The 21,045-nt window shown below is 34.3% G+C and overlaps 1 protein-coding gene across 3 annotated transcripts; it reads left to right on the forward strand.

Moving 5' to 3' along the window:
- The first annotated feature begins 1,034 nt into the window (after positions 1–1,034).
- LOC110445512 (neuronal acetylcholine receptor subunit alpha-10-like) lies at positions 1,035–15,759 on the forward strand. Of its 3 annotated transcripts, none has more exons than XM_021490183.1 (8): positions 1,035–1,203; positions 6,791–6,944; positions 8,341–8,486; positions 9,097–9,141; positions 10,279–10,388; positions 13,075–13,604; positions 14,373–14,590; positions 14,834–15,759. In XM_021490183.1, exons 2-8 carry the CDS (start codon positions 6,902–6,904, stop codon positions 15,170–15,172), a joined length of 1,431 nt encoding a protein of 476 aa, XP_021345858.1. In that variant the 5' UTR covers positions 1,035–1,203; positions 6,791–6,901; the 3' UTR covers positions 15,173–15,759. The 3 variants fall into 3 exon arrangements, with proteins under 3 accessions (XP_021345858.1, XP_021345860.1, XP_021345859.1); XM_021490185.1 differs by having other exon boundaries at positions 8,350–8,486; XM_021490184.1 differs by lacking the exon at positions 1,035–1,203 and having other exon boundaries at positions 6,731–6,944.
- The last annotated feature ends 5,286 nt before the right edge of the window (positions 15,760–21,045 follow it).

A 21,045-nucleotide genomic window follows, 5' to 3' on the forward strand; every position in this document is an offset into this window, starting at 1 on the left:
ATACGAGATGACTTGTTTCAGGCATGACCCGTTCTGCCAGCTTTTGTGCTTTGCAGTGCAACGGCAGATTAAATCGGAAAAACGTTTTAGTTGATTCGAACCCAAGAGGAAACCATATTCACCATGTCATATTTTTCTTCCAAAGTTATTGATCATTCCTTATTGAAAAAGAAAATGACTGCAAAACACCAACTACCAGAACGTACTGAAGGTATCGTGCTGAACAGAACAGTAAGTTTTGAGTTGTGATAATAAACAAGTGGCAATGTGCTAAGAAATAAAAGGTGACTAGGCGTAGCAGTCCACTAATCACCTATATGAATGATAAACTATTTTACGTCACAAAGAACATGGCGACGAACGGTAGGAGCATAACAAAAAGAAATGAAATGGCAATGTAAAGACGGACATGTGTTATTCTGCCATAAACACAAGAGGGTGTTAGAGACAAAAAGGTCTAGAGTAAAGATTATTTCTGTTCATATAAAATCTGTGTGTATTAACAGGTCAAAAATAGAGCCTCGACCGTGTTCTGCGAGTATAATGCAGATCTTTTCCTGACGTCATATATTCGTAAGCGGGGCTCGACGATCACTCCATTTTTAATTTGCAGTTTAGCTGTGTCGTGTCAGTTATCTAGTAATTAAAACAAATATTACTAGCGCTTTGTTTCCATGTTATTTTGTGAAAGCCAACAATGCGCCCAGCATGAGCTGATTCCGACTTGATTTGAATGGCGATCAGTGAATGAGCTAATGTCATTAAAGTATTAAGCAATGCAAAATATAAAATCGATTTCAACTTGCGAAATAACTACATTGATAACATGTACTTATATGCCAATTTTAACTGGCATTATTGTATAATTTTAAACACGAAGGTGTTTTAGCAAATACTTTATTTCTGTCCAAGTGTTGTGTTAGAAATGTTTACAATGAATACGTCGTTCATTGATCCAGTGGTGGGTATTGACTGGACCATGTTGATATTCTCTCGCTATCTGTCAAAAGGAGATAATTGTGAATAGAGGAAAGATGTCGATTGGATAGACGTGGCTCGGCAGGAGAAAGTGTAACCTGAATGACCCTACAACAATCAGGTGGAAGTGAAAACTTGTACGACGTTCGCTTCATTATTAGGACATCCCGTTAATGTTGGACGGTGTGGCTACATGGGGGAGTCTGAAGTAACCACATATAGGGGGTGAGTCTGTACACGATGATACCATACTATCTCTTTACAATTGACGTCGTCATTTCGTGAACATATTCCAGTATGGTTAAGTTACTCAAATATTATTGTACATTTATAGATTGCCGCACAGACCAGACTAGATGTGTATTTTAAAAATAACAAGGCACATCATTCCAATTTTCTTTGAATTGCAACCGTAACACACATTTGTGTTAATTGTCGAATTCTGATATTTTTTGTGAAGATTACTGTACAGAGATTACAATATGATGATTGATTGATATATATATATATATATATATATATGTGTGTGTGTGTGTGTATAATATGATAAATGATTCTTACACATATATTTAATATGATAAATGACTGAAACATATATATATATAATATGATAAATGATTGAAACATATATATATATACAATATAGTAAATGATTGATACATATATATATATATATAACATGATAAATGATTGATACATATGTATATATGTTATGATAAATGATTGATACATATATATATATATATATAATGGCTTTTATATTATGAATTAATGATAAAAAATGCAATAGATACTAATTCAGTTATGTTTTACAGTTTTATGAATAAAATAATAACGACTTCCTTCCAGAAATCAAATTAGGTCACGTTGCAATTATGAAAACATATTTACAGTTCTATGGCGCAAATATTGACAGAGACTGTGAAATAATGTGTGATCAATAAATGACATATTAAACGTAACCCCTCTCCCCATGATTTATAACTAACAAGGCTTACCGCTGATTCAATCAATACCCAACTCGTTTAATCTCTGATTTCCATCAGAATGTTTATGTTATAAAATATTATTTATATGTGTCTGTCCAGAAGACTAATTCTCAACCCTGCCAAATGCATTCAAAATATTGCTTTGATAGTATTTACAGATAATATTATAGTGTTTCTTTTGCCACGTGACGACGTTCATGTTTTTGTTGTGACAATAACTGGGCTATCCTTACTATGTAGGACAGAAAAGAACTGCTTTTTAGTAATTACTGAATTATATTGTAATCCAGTATCATAATTAAACAGAGCCCATCGAAATCGTTGATTGTTACACATTTCAGATAATATGTTGTTTTTCTTAAAAAAAGAATTTTATATCATTATGCAACAGAACCACCATACTAAAATTATAAAACAACTTTTCAACGAATTCTTAGAGAGCTTAACAGGTACATAATTAGTTATTTTAACATGTTATAACGTATACTAGAGGACGTCAGTAATTTAGTCTTTATCCAGTTAAACATGTTTATAACGTATACTAGTGGACGTCAGTAATTTAGTCTTTACCCAGTAGAACATATTTATAACGTATACTAGAGGACGTCAGTAACTTAGTCTTTATCCAGTAAAACATGTTTATAACGAATACTAGAGGACGTCAGTAATTTAGTCTTTATCCAGTTAAACATGTTTATAACGTATACTAGTGGACGTCAGTAATTTAGTCTTTATCCAGTTAAACATGTTTATAACGTATACTAGTGGACGTCAGTAATTTAGTCTTTACCCAGTAAAACATATTTATAACGTATACTATATAGGACGTCAGTAACTTAGTCTTTATCCAGTAAAACATGTTTATAACGTATACTAGTGGACGTCAGTAATTTAGTCTTTACCCAGTAAAACATATTTATAACGTATACTAGAGGACGTCAGTAATTTAGTCTTTATCCAGTAAAACATATTTATAACGTATACTAGAGGACGTCAGTAATTTAGTCTTTATCCAGTAAAACATATTTATAACGTATACTAGAGGACGTCAATAATTTTGTCTTTATCCAGTAAAACGTATTTATAACGTATACTAGAGGACGTCAGTAATTTAGTCTTTATCCAGTAAAACATATGTATAACGTATACTAGAGGACGTCAATAATTTAGTCTTTATCCAGTAAAACATGTTTATAACGTATACTAGAGGACGTCAGTAACTTAGTCTTTATCCAGTAAAACATATTTATAACGTATACTAGAGGACGTCGGTAATATAGTCTTTATCCAGTAAAACATGTTTATAACGTATACTAGAGGACGTCAGTAATTTAGTCTTTATCAAGTAAAACATATTTATAACGTATACTAGAGGACGTCTGTAATTTAGTCTTTATCCAGTAAAACATATTTATAACGTATACTAGAGGACGTCAGTAACTTAGTCTTTATCCAGTAAAACATATCTATAACGTATACTAGTTGACGTCAGTAACTTAGTCTTTATCCAGTAAAACATGTTTATAACGAATACTAGAGGACGTCAGTAATTTAGTCTTTATCCAGTAAAACATATTTATAACGTATACTAGAGGACGTCAGTAACTTAGTCTTTACCCAGTAAAACATGTTTATAACGTATACTAGAGGACGTCAGTAACTTAGTCTTTACCCAGTAAAACATGTTTATAACGTATACTATATAGGACGTCAGTTATTTAGTCTCTATCCAGTAAAACATGTTTATAACGAAGCCCCTGGAACTTGCGTATTGATAGTTATCTGAAAAATATAACCTGTTTACAACAATTTCGAATGAACGTTGGTTAAAAGTTTTCAAAAGAGTCTGAAGAAATGAGCCCTTTTTAGTAAAGAATGTCTATAATGAACTACAGGGACGATGGAAATAATATATATTCGGCAGCAATACGTTGCAAACAAATGGGCAGTTATCTGCAGTGAAATTTGGGTTGAATGAACTTATCGGGATGTAAGCCAGTCGCTATAACCATAATTCGTAATATAGATTTATGATCATGATATTCAGAGGGGTTTAATGGATGTCATGTCATCAACTTAAAACAAATGTAAGACCAATGCACCTACAAACAAGTCCGTATCATTATATCACTATTGTAAGGTCAAATGAAGCAATGAAACGCTTACATCCATTCTGTGATTTCACCACGTGTGGGGGTGGGTTTTTTGGTAAATTTCGAGAGATAATAATTAAACTACGCAGTATGTAATCTTTATAATTCATGATTCATATAAATGCAAGAATGATCCTGAGAAGTTTTTAAAAGTTACTATTTTTTAGCGATATTTAGTTTTGGTCTTTCTAGTTTTGTGACATATTTTTAAAGTGATGTAACATGGAACTTCATTGGTTAATCAAACAACTTTGCAAAATCAACGATAACCTTTCGGCACTTCCGGGACATGACGCAACATTGCGATTTCATGACGCCATACTGACACAAATTAGTCGATTTGTAGACATTTTGGAAGTAAAATAATATAATAGTAAGAATAAAGATAACCAATGATACATTCAAGTATTTGACGTGGACAAGGGTTTTTGACGTGGACACAGGTTTTTTAATTCGGGCACAGGTTTTTTGACGCGGACACCGGTTTTTTGATGCGGACACAGTTTTTTTGTCGCGGATACAGGTATTTGACGCGGACACATGTTTTTGACGCGGACACATGTTTTTTGACGCGGACACAGGTATTTGACGCGGACACATGTTTTTTGACGCGGACACAGTATTTTTTATGCGAAAACAGTGGGGNCGGACACAGTTTTTTATTCGAAAACAGTTTTTTTGATGCGGACACAGGTTTTTTGACGCGGACACAGTTTTTTGACGCGTACACAGTATTTTTACGCGGACACAGGTTTTTGACGTAGACACATGTTTTTTGATGCGGACACATGTTTTTGACGCGGACACAGTTATTTACGCGAACACATGTTTTTTTACGCTGACACATGTTTTTTGACGTGGACACAGGTATTTGACGCGGACAAATGTTTTTTGACACGACATATGTTTTTCGACGCGGACACAGGTATTCGACGCGGAGACATATTTTTTTACGCGGACACTTGTATTTGACGCAGACACAGGTTTTTTGACGTGGACATATGTATTTGACGCGGACACATGTTTTTTGACGCGGGCACATATTTTTTGACGCGGACACAGGCTATTTGACGCGGACACATGTTTTTACGCGGACACAGGTATTTGAAGCGGGGACATGTTTTTACGCGGACACAGGTATTTGACGCGGACACGTATAATGCTGTTCGCGATGATCTGAATCTTTAATGTGACTGATAGCAGCCAATAAAAGTTACATTAGGCTTATCAATTACAAGTCCAGTCTGATGATGAGTTCACCGGACACATGTGCCAGACACGGACATCCCTCAGGACAGTGGGTGAGGCGTAATCAGACCATCCCAAACCACGGGACGCCATCACATGTCAACTACATCGTTAATTATTGAATATTAATTATGGACAGTGTGCGACCACTTTGATTATGTAAACGTTGGTCGGTGCATACAGGTCAGATGTCCCATTAGCTGTATATGAACTCATATTTGATGTGATAGAAATGGAAGTGGAGAACATGTTAGTCTCTTGTGATCAGTATTTCACCAATATACAACCGATGCTTAACGTGAATCAAGACGAAAACAAAAACACTTAAAATCGATGCAATTTATATGTTTCACGGTAATAACGAAAGGGCAAAACTGAATTGAAGTACAACTATAAACTAAAAAGGCAAAATATGTTATATCGATTATACCTTAAAACCGTGATGTTCTTCAGCATATAATGGTATCGGACAACAGAGAAACAGTCAGGCGTGACAGCTTATTGAAACAGTGATCAGATCACTTGGTTCGTTAAATGTTTACAGAGATTATTTTTAAATGTTTGAACAAGATTCGTTGGCTTGACGACATGAATTGTTTAGTTATGTCTATTTAAAAATATTCATTTTTTCGCATCAAATTCATTGTTACATATTTACATAAATATAAAAAGGATTAGCTGGAGAGACACCTTCCAGGAAGTCGCCTTTGTTCTAAGTCAAATGTAAACTATTTACAGTACTACCTGGCTACTTTTAGTGTACTGTTTAATATACCGTTTAGAGTATTGACTGGTGTTCGTATTAATGTACCAATTAGTGTACTATTTAGTACAGTATTAAGCGTACTAATATCTACTCTGTAATGATTATGTCAATGAATGCGGACAGAACGAAGTGGTAATTCAATACACAAAAGTCCCATATACTCGTTATCAGGACACACCCTTGTGATGTATCGGCTTATACACCACTGTTGGCGTATTGTCCGATTAGACATAAACCTTGTCCGGATTCCCAAGTGATCTATAACAACCCAATTTCAGGAATAATGTTTATAGCTTACCAACGATTGTTCACTTGGAAACCTACGCACTCGTATATATGACAATTTACTGTATATTTCTTATCGCTAAAACACCGGAATATCAGAAAGGACAAAATGTCACGCAGCATATATCAAAAGTACTTATCAAATGACATTTCCTTATGTACTTGGACCTTTATGCTTTTATGATAAATTGCTCCGATGCATTTGCATTGATACAGAATAATGCATATCAAGGGGACCCAAAACGCCATGTATACAGAGCACCTTTGGGAGACTTGGCATTTCATTGTTCTGAACTGGATCATACTGAATCATTTATATCGGCATGGATCCGCTTTCCCACACATTGTCTGACTGAATTGTTTTATATCAGTCGCAGGACATTTATAAACCCAGGCAGTAGCTATAGGACCCACACCAGTATTTGGTCAAAACACGTGGACTTCAGGGCTGTGTGGGATACGATAACACGGCACCACTGGAAATGGCTTTGTTTGGGATGATTCTCACTGTATCGGCAATCAGAGGTAAGTGATGACATCTTATCATTTTAAAATTATACAATGTTAATCATCCCCATTTTCCATGGAATCGTTTTAAGAACAATATCGATATATGAGAAGAATCATTTAATACATTTTCTGTTATACTGAGCTATTGCAATAATAAAAGAGATTGGTTTTTCATGAAAAATATCGCTTTTTACACTGAATATAACTGGACACTTTAAATGGTCCGAATTATCAGTGGTGTTGGATATTAGTCATTTAAATTGTAGCTGTTGACATGTTTAGAAGGGATGTTTTGGTGTAAAATATCACTCTTGGATTAGAGGGATGATACTGTATGTGTAAAAACACATGAATGATTACAGATGCGGAAACAAAATAAAATACTTAGAATACGATACATAAATATGGTCTTATTACAGTTAATTAAGGTTATATGCTACCTTACAAAGTTTATTTGTATCTATATATGCTTGATTTTTCCTAATAATTTATAATTGCTTCAGTGTTGACAATGCGCGTATATGTTTAAAAGGAGACGGATTTACATAAGTTTATTAACTTTTTTCTGAATCCTTATGGAATATATTGTGTATCATGAAATGTTTTTGTAAAAATAAAATAAAGTTTAAGCTAATGCGCGCATCCATGTGTGTTATCAGTTCTTGTGTACCTTGCAATGTGTGTCATCAGTTCTTGTGTACCTACCAATGTGTCATCAGTTATTGTGTACATTGCAATGTGTGTCATCAGTTATTGTGTAACTTTCAAATGAGCTATCAGTTAAAAAAAATGCACAAGATATTAAAAAGGTGAAAAACGAGAAGTATATCAGACTCAAGAAGTATTGTAAATTTATTTTATTTGCAAAATAATTTGATTGAAATAATCTGTGTTTGACGGTAGCTCTCATATGTATCCTAAATTCAAGCAATTAATTAATTTTGCGAATCTTAGGCAGATAAAGAATATTGCTTAAATAAATTCATAAATGTTATTCACGTTTTTTTGTGACTTTACTGGGTCACTTATACATCAATTTGTTAATTTTATACATACAGATTAAGAACAGCAATTACAGCAAGAACGGTATTATTATTGTTTTACTTTTGCTCATAAGAGTGCAAAAGAGCGCCAGGTACCTGAATTCGCGAGGAGTTGAGCGTTTACGAAATTCTCAAAGTCAATTTCTAAAGTGTGTTCTCTGCAAACATTACACTATTGTTTATTTTTTATTTTGACATTTTTTACGAATTCGTTCACAATTGATATCGTTTAAATTTTGAGTTTCATTACTTGCACATGCACGGAACTGAAATGATATTCATCCTATTGGTATGTTTAGCGATATTGATATGCAAACATTAAATGATTGACTTAAATAACTGCTTGTAACACAAGTATATCATACCAGTGATTTCAGGGGTAAACACTAATCTCCAGGACCAATTAGTCCGGGACCTGTTCGCTAGTTACGATCGTGACGTCAGACCCCAGTGTGAACACAACGACAAGGTTAATGCTACGGCGGACATGAGTCTAAGACAGATCATTGACCTTGTAAGTATTAAATATGTCCCTAAACTATATGTTTTAATATGTCATTAGTAGCATTGGGGACATTTCCACGAAACATTTACTGATGTATTGTATCTACTACATCCATATATACTTTATCATAATAGCTGAAATCCAAATGTCATCCTCCTGTTGTGGTTTCAGTCGGATTTTTTATTCAGAATTGAAATACATTGCTATTGGTAACAGTAGTTTACCCAGTCACGCCTTGCTATTGGTAACAGTAGTTTACCCAGCCACGCCTTGCTATTGGTAACAGTAGTTTACCCAGCCACGCCTTGCTATTTGTAACAGTAGTTTACCCAGCCACACCTTGATATTGGTAACAGTAGTTTACCTAGCCACACCTTGCTATTTGTAACAGTAGTTTACCTAGCCACAACTTGCTATTTGTAACAGTAGTTTACCTAGACACACCTTGCTATTTGTAACAGTAGTTTACCCAGCCACACCTTGCTATTTGTAACAGTAGTTTACCCAGCCACACCTTGATATTAATGCAATACTGTTACGCACATTGTTCCTTCTCAGATATTATTTTTGTAAAAAAATGTTACATTACATACATTTACATATCTACCTTCAATTTCAGGATGAACCAAAACAAATTCTAAAATTGAACGTCTGGATTAGGACGGTAAGTTCAAACAACTATGTATTATTTTATTTTTTATTTTTTCCTTAACGGAGGAGGCATATCTAGAAAATACATGATGCTGATGATTAGCATATTGATCCGATACTCTTATAGGGGTATAGGTAGATCTATGTAATGACTTAACGGTTGTTGCTGAACGTGAGATACGGGATATAACAAATGGGTTTTTTTTAGGTTCGGATTCAATCTGTCCATTTTATACTAATGCCATTTTTGTTCGTTTCTTTGTTTTTTATTTATTTATTTCGAGTTGTTTGCATTTTGTTTGATATTTTTTCCTTTTTGTTTTTGCCTCCTTTATTTTTCATTCATTTTACTTCTATTAAATAATCTTCAATGCCCTCGCTGGCTTTATCTGTCTCAATCGGTCTGTGTCATCGTCGCTATCATTCTGTATATTTAGATTATGTATTATGAGTTTGTCAGTTTCCCTGTAGATGACCGCGTCCTTTGCACTGTGGTCGTTTTACTATATGCCATGTATATTGTTTATATGTATAAAACATATCTCAACAAATTACAATAAACATATTTGAAATAATATCTAAATTTATCTTTTCACTCATTTTCTATATACTCATTATATTTGTAAGCATTGTATTAACTACTTCTGTGTGTTATATACAAATAGGTACTGTAAATCATACATGTTACCCTCGGACCAGTCTCAGTAAGCTTAACTATATTAACAAATACATTATTCTTACAATTTTATTCCGAATTTTTGTTTTTAAAAGCATTGATGTGTTTTAACGTCCAAAATATCGCTTATATTTCGGAAATCATTTGCATATTTTATTATGTATGAAATATTCCCGATTTGATATCACATCTGATCGCCTGTTAAGCTGACGACCATTTAGAAAATATAATCTTTTCGCTGAGATTTTTGGACAAAGCTGATCGGTTAACTGTCAAATTCAATTATAAGTCACACATCATAACCCTGGCATGCTGGTCGTGACGTAAATACAGTGGTGACGTCACTATCAGAATAAGGCGATAGCTGGCTGGTACTGACTGTTTGCTGTTCTGTTACTTGAATAGATAGCGTAATTCGATTGTCTGCAATCGTGGTGAGAATTATATGTTTAATTATTGTATACTTGGTAACAGAGATGGACGGACTGTCGACTAACCTGGGATCCGGCCAATTACAGCAACATAGACCACATCGTTCTCCCCTACGCCCGTCTATGGGTACCCGACCTCGTTCTGTACGATAAGTAAGTTTGTCTTTGTTTTTACCGGCTGAACCAGAGCTTATTCGATCTTTTTAGGTGTCAACGCTGTTTGTAACCTTTGATCTTTACGTCTGAATGGTTACATAACTAGCGATTTCTTCATGAAACAATTAAGTATGACGTCATTGATGTAATAATGCATGGAGTAACACTAATTGTTTTATCGTATTTCGGGCTTTTACAAATGATTATCTCATTATATTCATCATGATGATAGTTATATCATTGTTAACAATAATTGGCGTCCCATTTAAAAAAATCAATTCCATAAATAATCAAAAACCAATCCTGTAGTAAAACAATAGCACTCAACTGAGGATGGTTATTGCCTTTTTATTGCATTTTAGACCGATTATAGACATAGTGTGAATGACGAAGTATATACAGAGGCTATGTTACTTTACATAGATTGTTTGTCCGCTAATAATTTGTCCTTTATTACAATACTCAAGTGTATGTAACCAACAATCGCAATGTGGAGGATGATACATTTGATGGTATTCTCATTTAAACGTTTTGTTTATAAATTTAATATGTATCGCGTGACTCGCACATTTAACCGATTGGTCGTGTGCATTATCTAATTGTTTAAGCATTAGCTAATAGCTATTCTGGACTTTGCACTGTTTTAGTCATAATATTACTCAGCAATTGGACAATCCCATTCTATCTACACAAAAGAAGTATTTTAGTAACTAAATTCATGTACAAGTACCAGATCAAAAAGTTGAATTAAATACAAATGCCTTTGTAAATAAGTGACATTGCCTCTTGAGGCACTTATAAGTAGGCGGTTTTTGATAAAAAAAAAAAAGGAACAAAAGGGATAGAACCGAAGCAATAATAATGTCGATTAAAAAAATGCCTCTGTGCCTCAGTGGCATTGAGAATTTTGTTTTATTTAAATCACAGGTAATTAAACTATTTAAAGAAGAATATAGTTATCGCGTGTTCGCTAGATTACTGGAAACGAGGTACTTGTTTCATCGGAATATACGTATGCACATTTGTTGATAAAATATAATTATTTTCATTTTTTAATATTTACCATTTCACAGCATGGTCACTTTAAATTCATAGCTGATCCGGATGACTTTTTAACAATGGCATATCATGACCTGAGTTTTAAACTCATCATTATTGTGACGTAAAAATAGAAAACGTTTAACGGTGTTCTATTTATTGACCAAGAACACATTAAATATACATGAAGTTTGATCTAAAGCTCACTTTTGATAAACAAATCATATTTTACATATCAAAACAAACCGTAAGTGGTAGTATAAATATCAAACATACGGCTCTCAGTTGTTATTCGTGGCCAATATGACAGCCGACTGCAAACTTATGTCACCCTGGTAAAATATTAGCCGCTTCCTACCGTCTCGGCTAGAGATAATTTCTCTTTGGCTCATTTGGTAGAGAGTAAGACTAGTAAACCAGAGGTCCCGGATTCGACTCCTTTCGGAGGCATTGAAAAACAAGGACCTCTGTTACGTTGGCGCCCACGTAGGGATCCGGGAGATATGACAAAAATACTCAGCGATACTTGCAAAGGAATCACTATCACCCCTGGAAAACTCGGGACGAGTTCTTTCCTGGAGGGAGAGTATGTCACCCTGGTAAAATACTAGCCGCTTCCTACCGACTCGGCTAGAGAGAATTTCTCTTTAGCTCATTCGGTAGAGCATAAGACTAGTAAACCAGAGGTTCCGGGTTCGACTCCTAGCGGAGGCATTGAACAATAATGACCTCTGTTACACTTGCAATGTCAACATGAAGTGTGAGTTACTTAATATGTTATGCAACAAGGATGTTGATATACGCTAGCCATGTTAGATTAACTGTTTGAGTAATACATTACCACATTAATGAATCAACTGCCAAAATGATTTCATCCCCAAGTGATGTTTACATTCCATTAGTACTCGTGCTGTGATGTATTGATATTTTGTATCAATAGGTATTGCCGTATTATATTTATTTCATAATTAAATTGTTACGTCTTTCCCGTTTGACCTTGATATGAATCAATATATTGACAGACAAATGGGTTTATATTTGTATCTGTTATGTTAATATTCAATTGGTAAGGTAATTATAGGTGTCTACTTGCACGTTCTCCAATAAACTTATGTTTTTTCTATTATTCATTTATGGATAGAATTATTAAGAAAAGTTTAAACTCTAAAGTGAATATTAAACCGGGTGTTGTTTTGAGCCATACAAGTACTCAGATTATGTGGAAATGGGTTTGCGAAAATAAAATTTTAAAAATCTTGTTACAATAATGCTTATTTGGTTATGATAACATACAGGGGTTGTGTTAAAACTGAGGATGTTCCTATACCGATGCGTTAACTCTTCACAACTGTTGGTTGTTGAACGCAGGATTTATGCGACACTAAAGGGAGTGTTGTTACAAACAGGTTTTAGTATATCATTTACGTGTTTTGTTCCACCTAAGATTGAGGCAATTGAAACAAACATTCGTAAATTAACTTGGTAATGTTAAAATTGTCTTGTGATGTTCGGAGACGATGAGATGGAGAATAAAATTTAAATAAACATATCTAACCTGACTAAAAATATAATAAAAATATCAGTTACTTAAGTCTATGTTTTAATTATAATGAAACACTAACAATCTACATGTTTTAATTAACAGCGCGGAGTCAACCCTGTCTGGGATCAAAGACTTCCGAGCCGGCCTGACGTACACGGGACATATTTCCTATAACTTCCCTTCCATCCTCAACAGTTTGTGTGCTATCAACGTTCGGTACTTCCCGTTCGATACCCAGACATGTCCTCTGATATTCGGTTCTTGGGCCTACAATGGACTAGAACTAGATATCTCGAACGCCTCCTCCCACACTGGTCTGGCCAGTTTTGTCCGGAGTATTGAATGGGAAGTAATTGACGCACCAATCAAGTACAGCCAGGACTGGTATGGCGACACGTATTGGTCAACTGTGACGTTCACATTCAATCTGGAACGTAAACCTCTGTTTTACATTATGAACATTCTTTGTCCCTGTTTGCTGATCACGTGTGTGGCGGTCTTTGGCTTCATGCTGCCCCCAGACTCTGGCGAAAAGGTCAACCTCGAGATAACCGTCCTTTTGTCTCTGGCCGTGTTCCAACTCATTGTCCTGGAGACCATACCCCCGTCCGGAGACAGCACGCCGTTCCTTGGTACGATTTAACCTGAAAACGAAAGCATCCGAAAAAAATACTTATTTTAACGTACATTTTACGTATTTATGGCAATGGCAATTGCTATATTGAAACTTAAGTATAAATCTATGTATCGAGGTACATACTTCTATGCAGAATTGACTAATCATATCAAATGAACGTTTATAAAGACTTATAACGTAACTTTTCGGTCAGTCCAACTTTCGTCCTTTCATTATTTAATCAATTTTCTCCAAGACTTGATTACGCTCTTCACATTTAATTACAATATTCAAAACGATATTTAATGATCTTTAATCATATTCGCTGTGTTGATACTTTTCGCCTTCATTACGGAGGGCGAAAAAAGCAAAAATTCAGCTGCAGCGAAAATTTCCCTGTATACAGTATAGAATTCCGTGTGTTTTATGCTGTTTAAGCATATAGCATTGTGTTCCCGTCAGATGTGTACATGGTAGAGACTTTACCTGGTTATTACTGTAATATTAGTTCCTATTGTTTTGTCATAATGACGATATATAACAAAAACTATAATATTATATAACTGTGTTTCCCCCATCAGGTGTGTACTTGATAATGACGATATATAACAATAACTATTATATTATATAACATTGTTTCCCCCATCAGGTGTGTACTTGATAATGACGATATATAACAATTACTATAATAATATATAACTGTGTTTCCCCATCAGGTGTGTACTTGATAATGACGATATATAACAATAATTATAATATTATGTAACATTGTTCCCCCCATCAGGTTTGTATTTTATGGTATCGATGGCGCTGGTTGGCACGTCTTGCCTTCTCACAGTATTCGTGCTACAGGTACACTACAAGGGTAACAATGGCACACGAATGCCCGGATGGGTTAAGCGTTGCATCATGGGACCGCTGTCCCGTATCACCTGCGTTAAGATAACTGATGACGACAGCAAAAGCTACACTGTGTCAGAAGGAAACAACACTGGACTCATCGTAAGTTGTTTATCTTATTTTGTATGAATGTTATTTTGCCGAAGATTGAGTCAATCCTGCTAACTGATTGCTTGTTTTGTACTTCAAGATTAGCTCAAGCAGTTTTCATTTCCAGTTATCAAAATATGTAACAGTATGTTCTTGTTACTATAAGTTTAATACTGAAGACTAAATAAACAACGTTGTATCATGTTGCATTTTGGTCATAATAGGCTTTATGCTTTTCATTTTTGTCACTTGCAGATTCCAAATGGTTCTCTGCAGTGCGAACAGTTCGAAAAAGTGAATTACAGCAAAACTCAGGACAATGCAAAGACGCAGCCTACCGCCCCTGCTACGGATGGAAAACAGCTTATCTATCCTCTCCACTCAGTACTCAAGGGCATTTCTGACAGACTGGAATACTTCCGGCGTCACATAGAATCTCAGCAAAATGAGGCGACTGTGGACAAAGATTGGAGCCTACTGGCCGTCATGATGGATCGTGTTTTCATGGTTGTGTACATTGTAATAGTCGTTACGGTGGCGCTGTCTATGATACTTCCGGTTGTCCTAAGGAACCGCTCTTTCCACACAGAATGACGGATACTACTAGCTATTTTGCTCAGAACTCAGGCTTTTTTTATTCGAATAACATTAACATTAAAATCAGTAGCTTCCAAAAAAAAATAACTAAATGTCCCCGCCATTTATTTGGTCACCTGAGCCACGCAAACACTAAACATTTGTTGAATTGCAGAATCCAGCACTGCAGTTCGGAATAATTAAATGAATAAACAATAGCATTGATAATAATGAGCAATAAAGCTTCAAACAAATGCACTTAACGGTTTATTACGTCGATTCTAAGTATTAAGGTCTCTAAATCAATCCCTCATTTGGCTTTATTGTAAAGAAATAACTAAGTAGTTGTGTGATTGCGTTTAATGTAAACTATTTCATGTGTGTAGTAATACGATATCATTAGAATGCAGTCTTTAATTTGTGTAATAGCATTATTATCAGAGCGCAAAGATATTTGACATGAATTTTATTGATAAACGAAATGTCTTTTTTTTTCAATGCGATGAAACACTACCAGTGTTGTGTATATTCTTATATTGTATGTATTCCGTCTTTGCGTATTGCAGAGTTATCTTCTCTTGGGAGCAGGTATTGATTGTAACGTCATTGATCTGTGTGAGAAAATTACGTCGTTTTCTCAAAAATTGATGACGTTACTCTCCAACAAACAAGTGACGTAACAATCAATACCTTGTTGTAGAAGAACTGTATGTAGTGTTTTATCTTTTATTTTTTACGGAATATGTTTAGTATTCAGTGTTTGTCTTCCATGCGTGTTGGCCTTCAAGGTACTATCCTTGTGTATGCATAATAGTTGTACATAAAAAGTGAATAAAATTGAAAGTCGAAAAACAACAAATGTTGAGTTGACATTAAAATATCAACATGTGTTCTTGGTTCAAATTCGTATCTTATATTGATTTGAAAGACACATTTCACTATCCTTAGGTGTCAAATTCGTTTCTGATTAATACTCAAGTGGCCAAGTTAATACGCGGTGGCCAAGTTGGTTAAGGCGTCTGACATTCTGCTACCACTAGCAATCCACCACTTGGTCGTGGGTTTGAGGCCTACGTGGGGCAGTCGCCAGGTACTGGCCGTAGCTCGGTGGTTTTTCTCCGGGAACTCCGGCTTTCTTCCACCACCAAAACATGACACCTCTTTAAATGACCATAGCTGTTAATATGACGTAAAACACAAACAAACCCAACAAAAATTTATATCACGTCAAGTAAATTTCAGAACAAATGCTGATCTTCCTTTTTGTTTATGAAATAGTACGCGTCATAGACCCCCAATGATATTGGTTATTGCCGATTTTATGCAACGTCAAATATATATGGTAGTTTTTAGAGGAACGTAAACAGATATTATAAATATGCACTATTCACTCAACTTTGACAAATGTTATTATAACTATTATATTCATAGAAGATTAATTTGGTTTTCTAAACCTTGGACGGGTTTGCCTATATTTCATGCAGCAGCAAGAAAACTTACCAGAAAACAGCTCTCTATTAATCAGGAGGAGGATGTTTTTAATAACTTGTTAAATCTCATATAATGGAGTGTTAAACTAAGTATATCGGGACATCTCAACAATGTCCTATCATGGGGTGATGTACAAAATGTATCAACCTTCTTTTTCGTAAATTTATTATTTACTATAACTACGTGATAGGTGAGTTTGTTATATTAGCATATATCTATTGTTACGGAAATTAGTATCGGTTCTTTTACAAAAACTTAACAGCACACGGACAGCACATATGTCCATATAACTACGGAAACAACACATAGTATAAACAGGATGCATTTAATTAAACATATCCATGGGTTTTAATAGCTTATATGTATGACTTTTCATAGTGTTTTTGTTATAAACAACCATCAAAATTTGTTATATTTCACAATATTTTGACCGATCAGAAAACAATATACTTTATAATCTAATTGATCGACATGTTAAAAAAGGAATATTTGATTACTTGTTTCAGAAATAAGGTTCTCTATTGGAATTTTGTTCTTGTTTCTTGTTAATTTGCATAATTTCAAAAGAGAACAATAAATAAATATTTACCATCTCAGTAAATGTTAAAAAAAAATATTATATAGATATGATACCTTTATGTACAAATAGCAAAGCAGCAAGACCCAGTTTATTACAATATAAATATAATTATTGTAAATCAATTGTTTAGCTTGAAGACGTCCATCAGATCGCTTTTAACCCCGTGACCGCCAGTAACAATTAACAAAAGTAATCAACATATGTACCGTAGAAATAAAGTAACTCCTTTTGTGTATATAAGCCTTTGATATGTTTGTTAAAGAATATTAATCCATTATGAACATGCTAATGAGAAAAAACGACACATTTTAGTAATGGGAGTGGTTTTGGTTACTTGCCATTTCTCTCGAATTTATCGTTTTGTTCAATGTTTTGCCACACGTCCTATCGATTTAGAATAATGATATCCGGTCGTTTAAGAATGGCAATAGTGTTCTTCATCAGCCCATAGTAACAGTGTTTAGCTGTTATGTTTCCTGACATTTAAAGTTTTATCTTACACTCGTTAACGATGTTTACCTGTACTGGCAAGAGTTGAAGCAAGAGTTGAATATCACCTAAATGTGTACCATCAACTCGACACATGCTTTACAGCTAATAACATTGATGTAAAGGTATGATGAATGGTGATTAAACTCTGAAAACCCATACTGCTTCCATTTCCTTACAAATGCTGTCTATGATAGTAATAGCTACATAACATCATCATGGTGAAAGGTATAAATTCAAGTTGATTTGTTTTTCTTTTCTGCAGTGAAATGTTCTTATTATGTAGGTCGGAAGTCGAGGAGGAAAAATAGTAAGATTGGCAGATAGAAGCTTGCTATACTAGATATAGCCCGGCTTGGCCAGCATGATTTTAAGAGTTGGTAGTTCGGCAGTAGCAGGCTATGTAGCTGGTATATGGCAAGTTATAATCTGAGGAGGCTCGGAGCATGTGGAAATTCTAATACACAATAACGCAATTTCAAGAAAATGCACTAAATTCAATAAATGAACTACGTTTCTTGTGTGGTGGGTCACCCAATAATAACATTTGTAGTATTTTGGACTCTAAATTTAGCAGTTGTAGCTATACCTATTACAAATGCTTACATTTGCTTTTCCATAATATCCGACACGATGATTATATCTTCGATGATATTACAAGGTGTCACATCTACCTACTCCATTTCCAATCTGTGCAATCAGAGCAAACGATTTTTAAATTTCATATTCACTTGAACCAATGCAACAAAACAAATTGAAACTCTTGCAAAATATTCACTTCGTTGACATATTTTGTTAAAAAATAAAATTTCTCATCTCAACGACCGTATTACAAACTTTGTACCTAACCTTTATCCAAGCTTACTTTAAAGCAATATCTTCATTTGTTCGAAATGTTTCATTAAATTGGTTTTCTTTTTTCTTTTATTATTATCTTATAGGTTGTTGTTTTTTTAACTTTTTTATCTATACTTTTTTCATGTTAAATGAAATGACATCAATAATTACTAACGCTTTATATATTTTACTGCTAAACCAATTGAACGCAAAAAATAAGCATCGGATCTAAAATCGATACCCACATTTATGCTAAAAAGGGTAATTCAGTAATTAAAAAGAAAGAGGAGAATATTTTAATCATTATATTTAATTAATGTGTTTTAGTTTATATCTAAGCTGATTAATTACTGTCCTGTCGGTGACAAGCCTGCCTAAGTACCAGTCACGTGGTATTGACAGTGTCCGTTATTAATCAATGCACATTAAAATCAATTTATCTATGTCCTCGAACTAGTTGTCCAAACCTTTTAAGCTTAATGAAACCTGAAAACGCGCACCCCTACATATATGTGAAACATAAATAAATTGTACATCACGCGCACACCCCTACACATATGTGAAACAGAAATAAATTGTGCATCACACGCACACCCCTACACATATATAAAACATATATAAATTGTACATCACGCGCGCATCCCTACACATATGTGAAACATAAATAAATTGTACATCACACGCACACCCCTACACATATGTAAAACATATATAAATTGTACATCACACGCACACCCCTACACACCTACATACTCATTACGAAATATTTAAGCATCAAATGGATCACGTGGTAAGACTTGCTCGAGATAGATTTCTCTCCCACTCTCCCGATTGTAATGACTCTTAATGTATGTCATCAGTTGCGTGTAAACCATCGTAGTGATATTTCTTTGGAGTTCGATAGGGTGTTATATAAAGTTGTATATATATAATCATAATTGATCAAAAACATGATGGTATATTATTACCGCTTTTATAAATTAATCTGTAGGACAAATAATTGCTAAACTGTTTGAATTACAAGTTAAAAATAGTTTTCAAAGATTTTTTATCAATTTGGCAAGTTAAACAATTATCGTTGTAAGATAAATACCAGGTGCTGTAACATTATTTGATCAAAACACAACATATTGGAAAGTATTTAATTACGACAAAAGCCACAGCCTCATTCCAGAATCAGCCAATTACTGTGTAATTGTTCAGTGTGTTTGGGTGGACGTGAGGAAAATTAAATCCTAATCAATACACATCCAATAAAAACTGGTCAGAAATGACAGAATTGTTCTCTTTCATGTACTGACACGGTTTATGATTTAATTCTTTTTATGTGATTTAATGGTGAAATCAGAGAAGTTGGATAATACACCTGCTCATCAAGTTCGTTTTATCAAATACCCGTGTGTTTTCCTATTTAGTAGCTGGAAATTGCTAAATAGAAATTCAAATCAATCCCTCATGGTATTGTTGATGTGATGCTAACAGTCCAATATTAATTAATTATCGAGCATATATTGCTTACGTTAGCGGACAATAGTGTGTGATGTGTCAATGGTTTCTGTTTGATCTCAACATTATCAGAAAGTGTATATTTAAACATGATTTAAATTAACAAAGTGGTATCCTGTAAATTCTTGGAACGTCGCGTACTTTGTGTAAAAATTGGATTAATTTCGAACGAAATCGATTAAAGCAGATAGTAATACATATAAATTGAAGCTAAAACTCAAAGGTGAGTTACAATTACTCTAAACCGCAGGTACATTATAGATACCCTGCTAAAACTGAAAGGTGAGTTATAATTACTCTAAACCGCAGGTACATTATAGATACCCTGCTAAAACTAAAAGGTGAGTGACAATTACTCAAAGGTTAAAAAAATACAATTAGTCCTAGCCACATGCAAATCATATTTACTCTGCTTAAACTCAAAATAAATCACATTTACTCTAAACCACATGAAATTTATAGTTACTGTTTGAAAATCGCGGGTTAATTCCTATAAAAAGACAAGTAAATGATAACTTCTTTGCTCAAACACATGTAAAGTACAGTGACTTCGCTAAACATATGTTAAATGAAATATGAGCACTAGTGAACATCATCCAAAACGTAAATTATTATATCGAACAAGGACATAAGATATTTCCAAACGAGAACGAACAATGACATAAGCTATTTCCAAACGAGAATGAACAAGGATATACGATGTTTCCAAACGAGAATGAACAAGGACATAATATATTTCCAAACGAGAAAGAACTAGGACATAAGATATTTCCAAACGAGAATGAACAAGGATATACGATGTTTCCAAACGAGAACGAACAAGGACATACGATATTTCCAAACGAGAACGAACAAGGACATAAAATATTTCCAAACGAGAACGAACAAGGACATAAGATATTTCCAAACGAGAATGAACTAGGACATACGATATTTCCAAACGAGAATGAACTAGGACATACGATATTTCCAAACGAGAATGAACTAG

The sequence above is a fragment of the Mizuhopecten yessoensis genome, unplaced genomic scaffold, assembly GCF_002113885.1.
Source record: "Mizuhopecten yessoensis strain PY_sf001 unplaced genomic scaffold, ASM211388v2 scaffold2317, whole genome shotgun sequence".
NCBI classification, from domain to species: domain Eukaryota; kingdom Metazoa; phylum Mollusca; class Bivalvia; order Pectinida; family Pectinidae; genus Mizuhopecten; species Mizuhopecten yessoensis.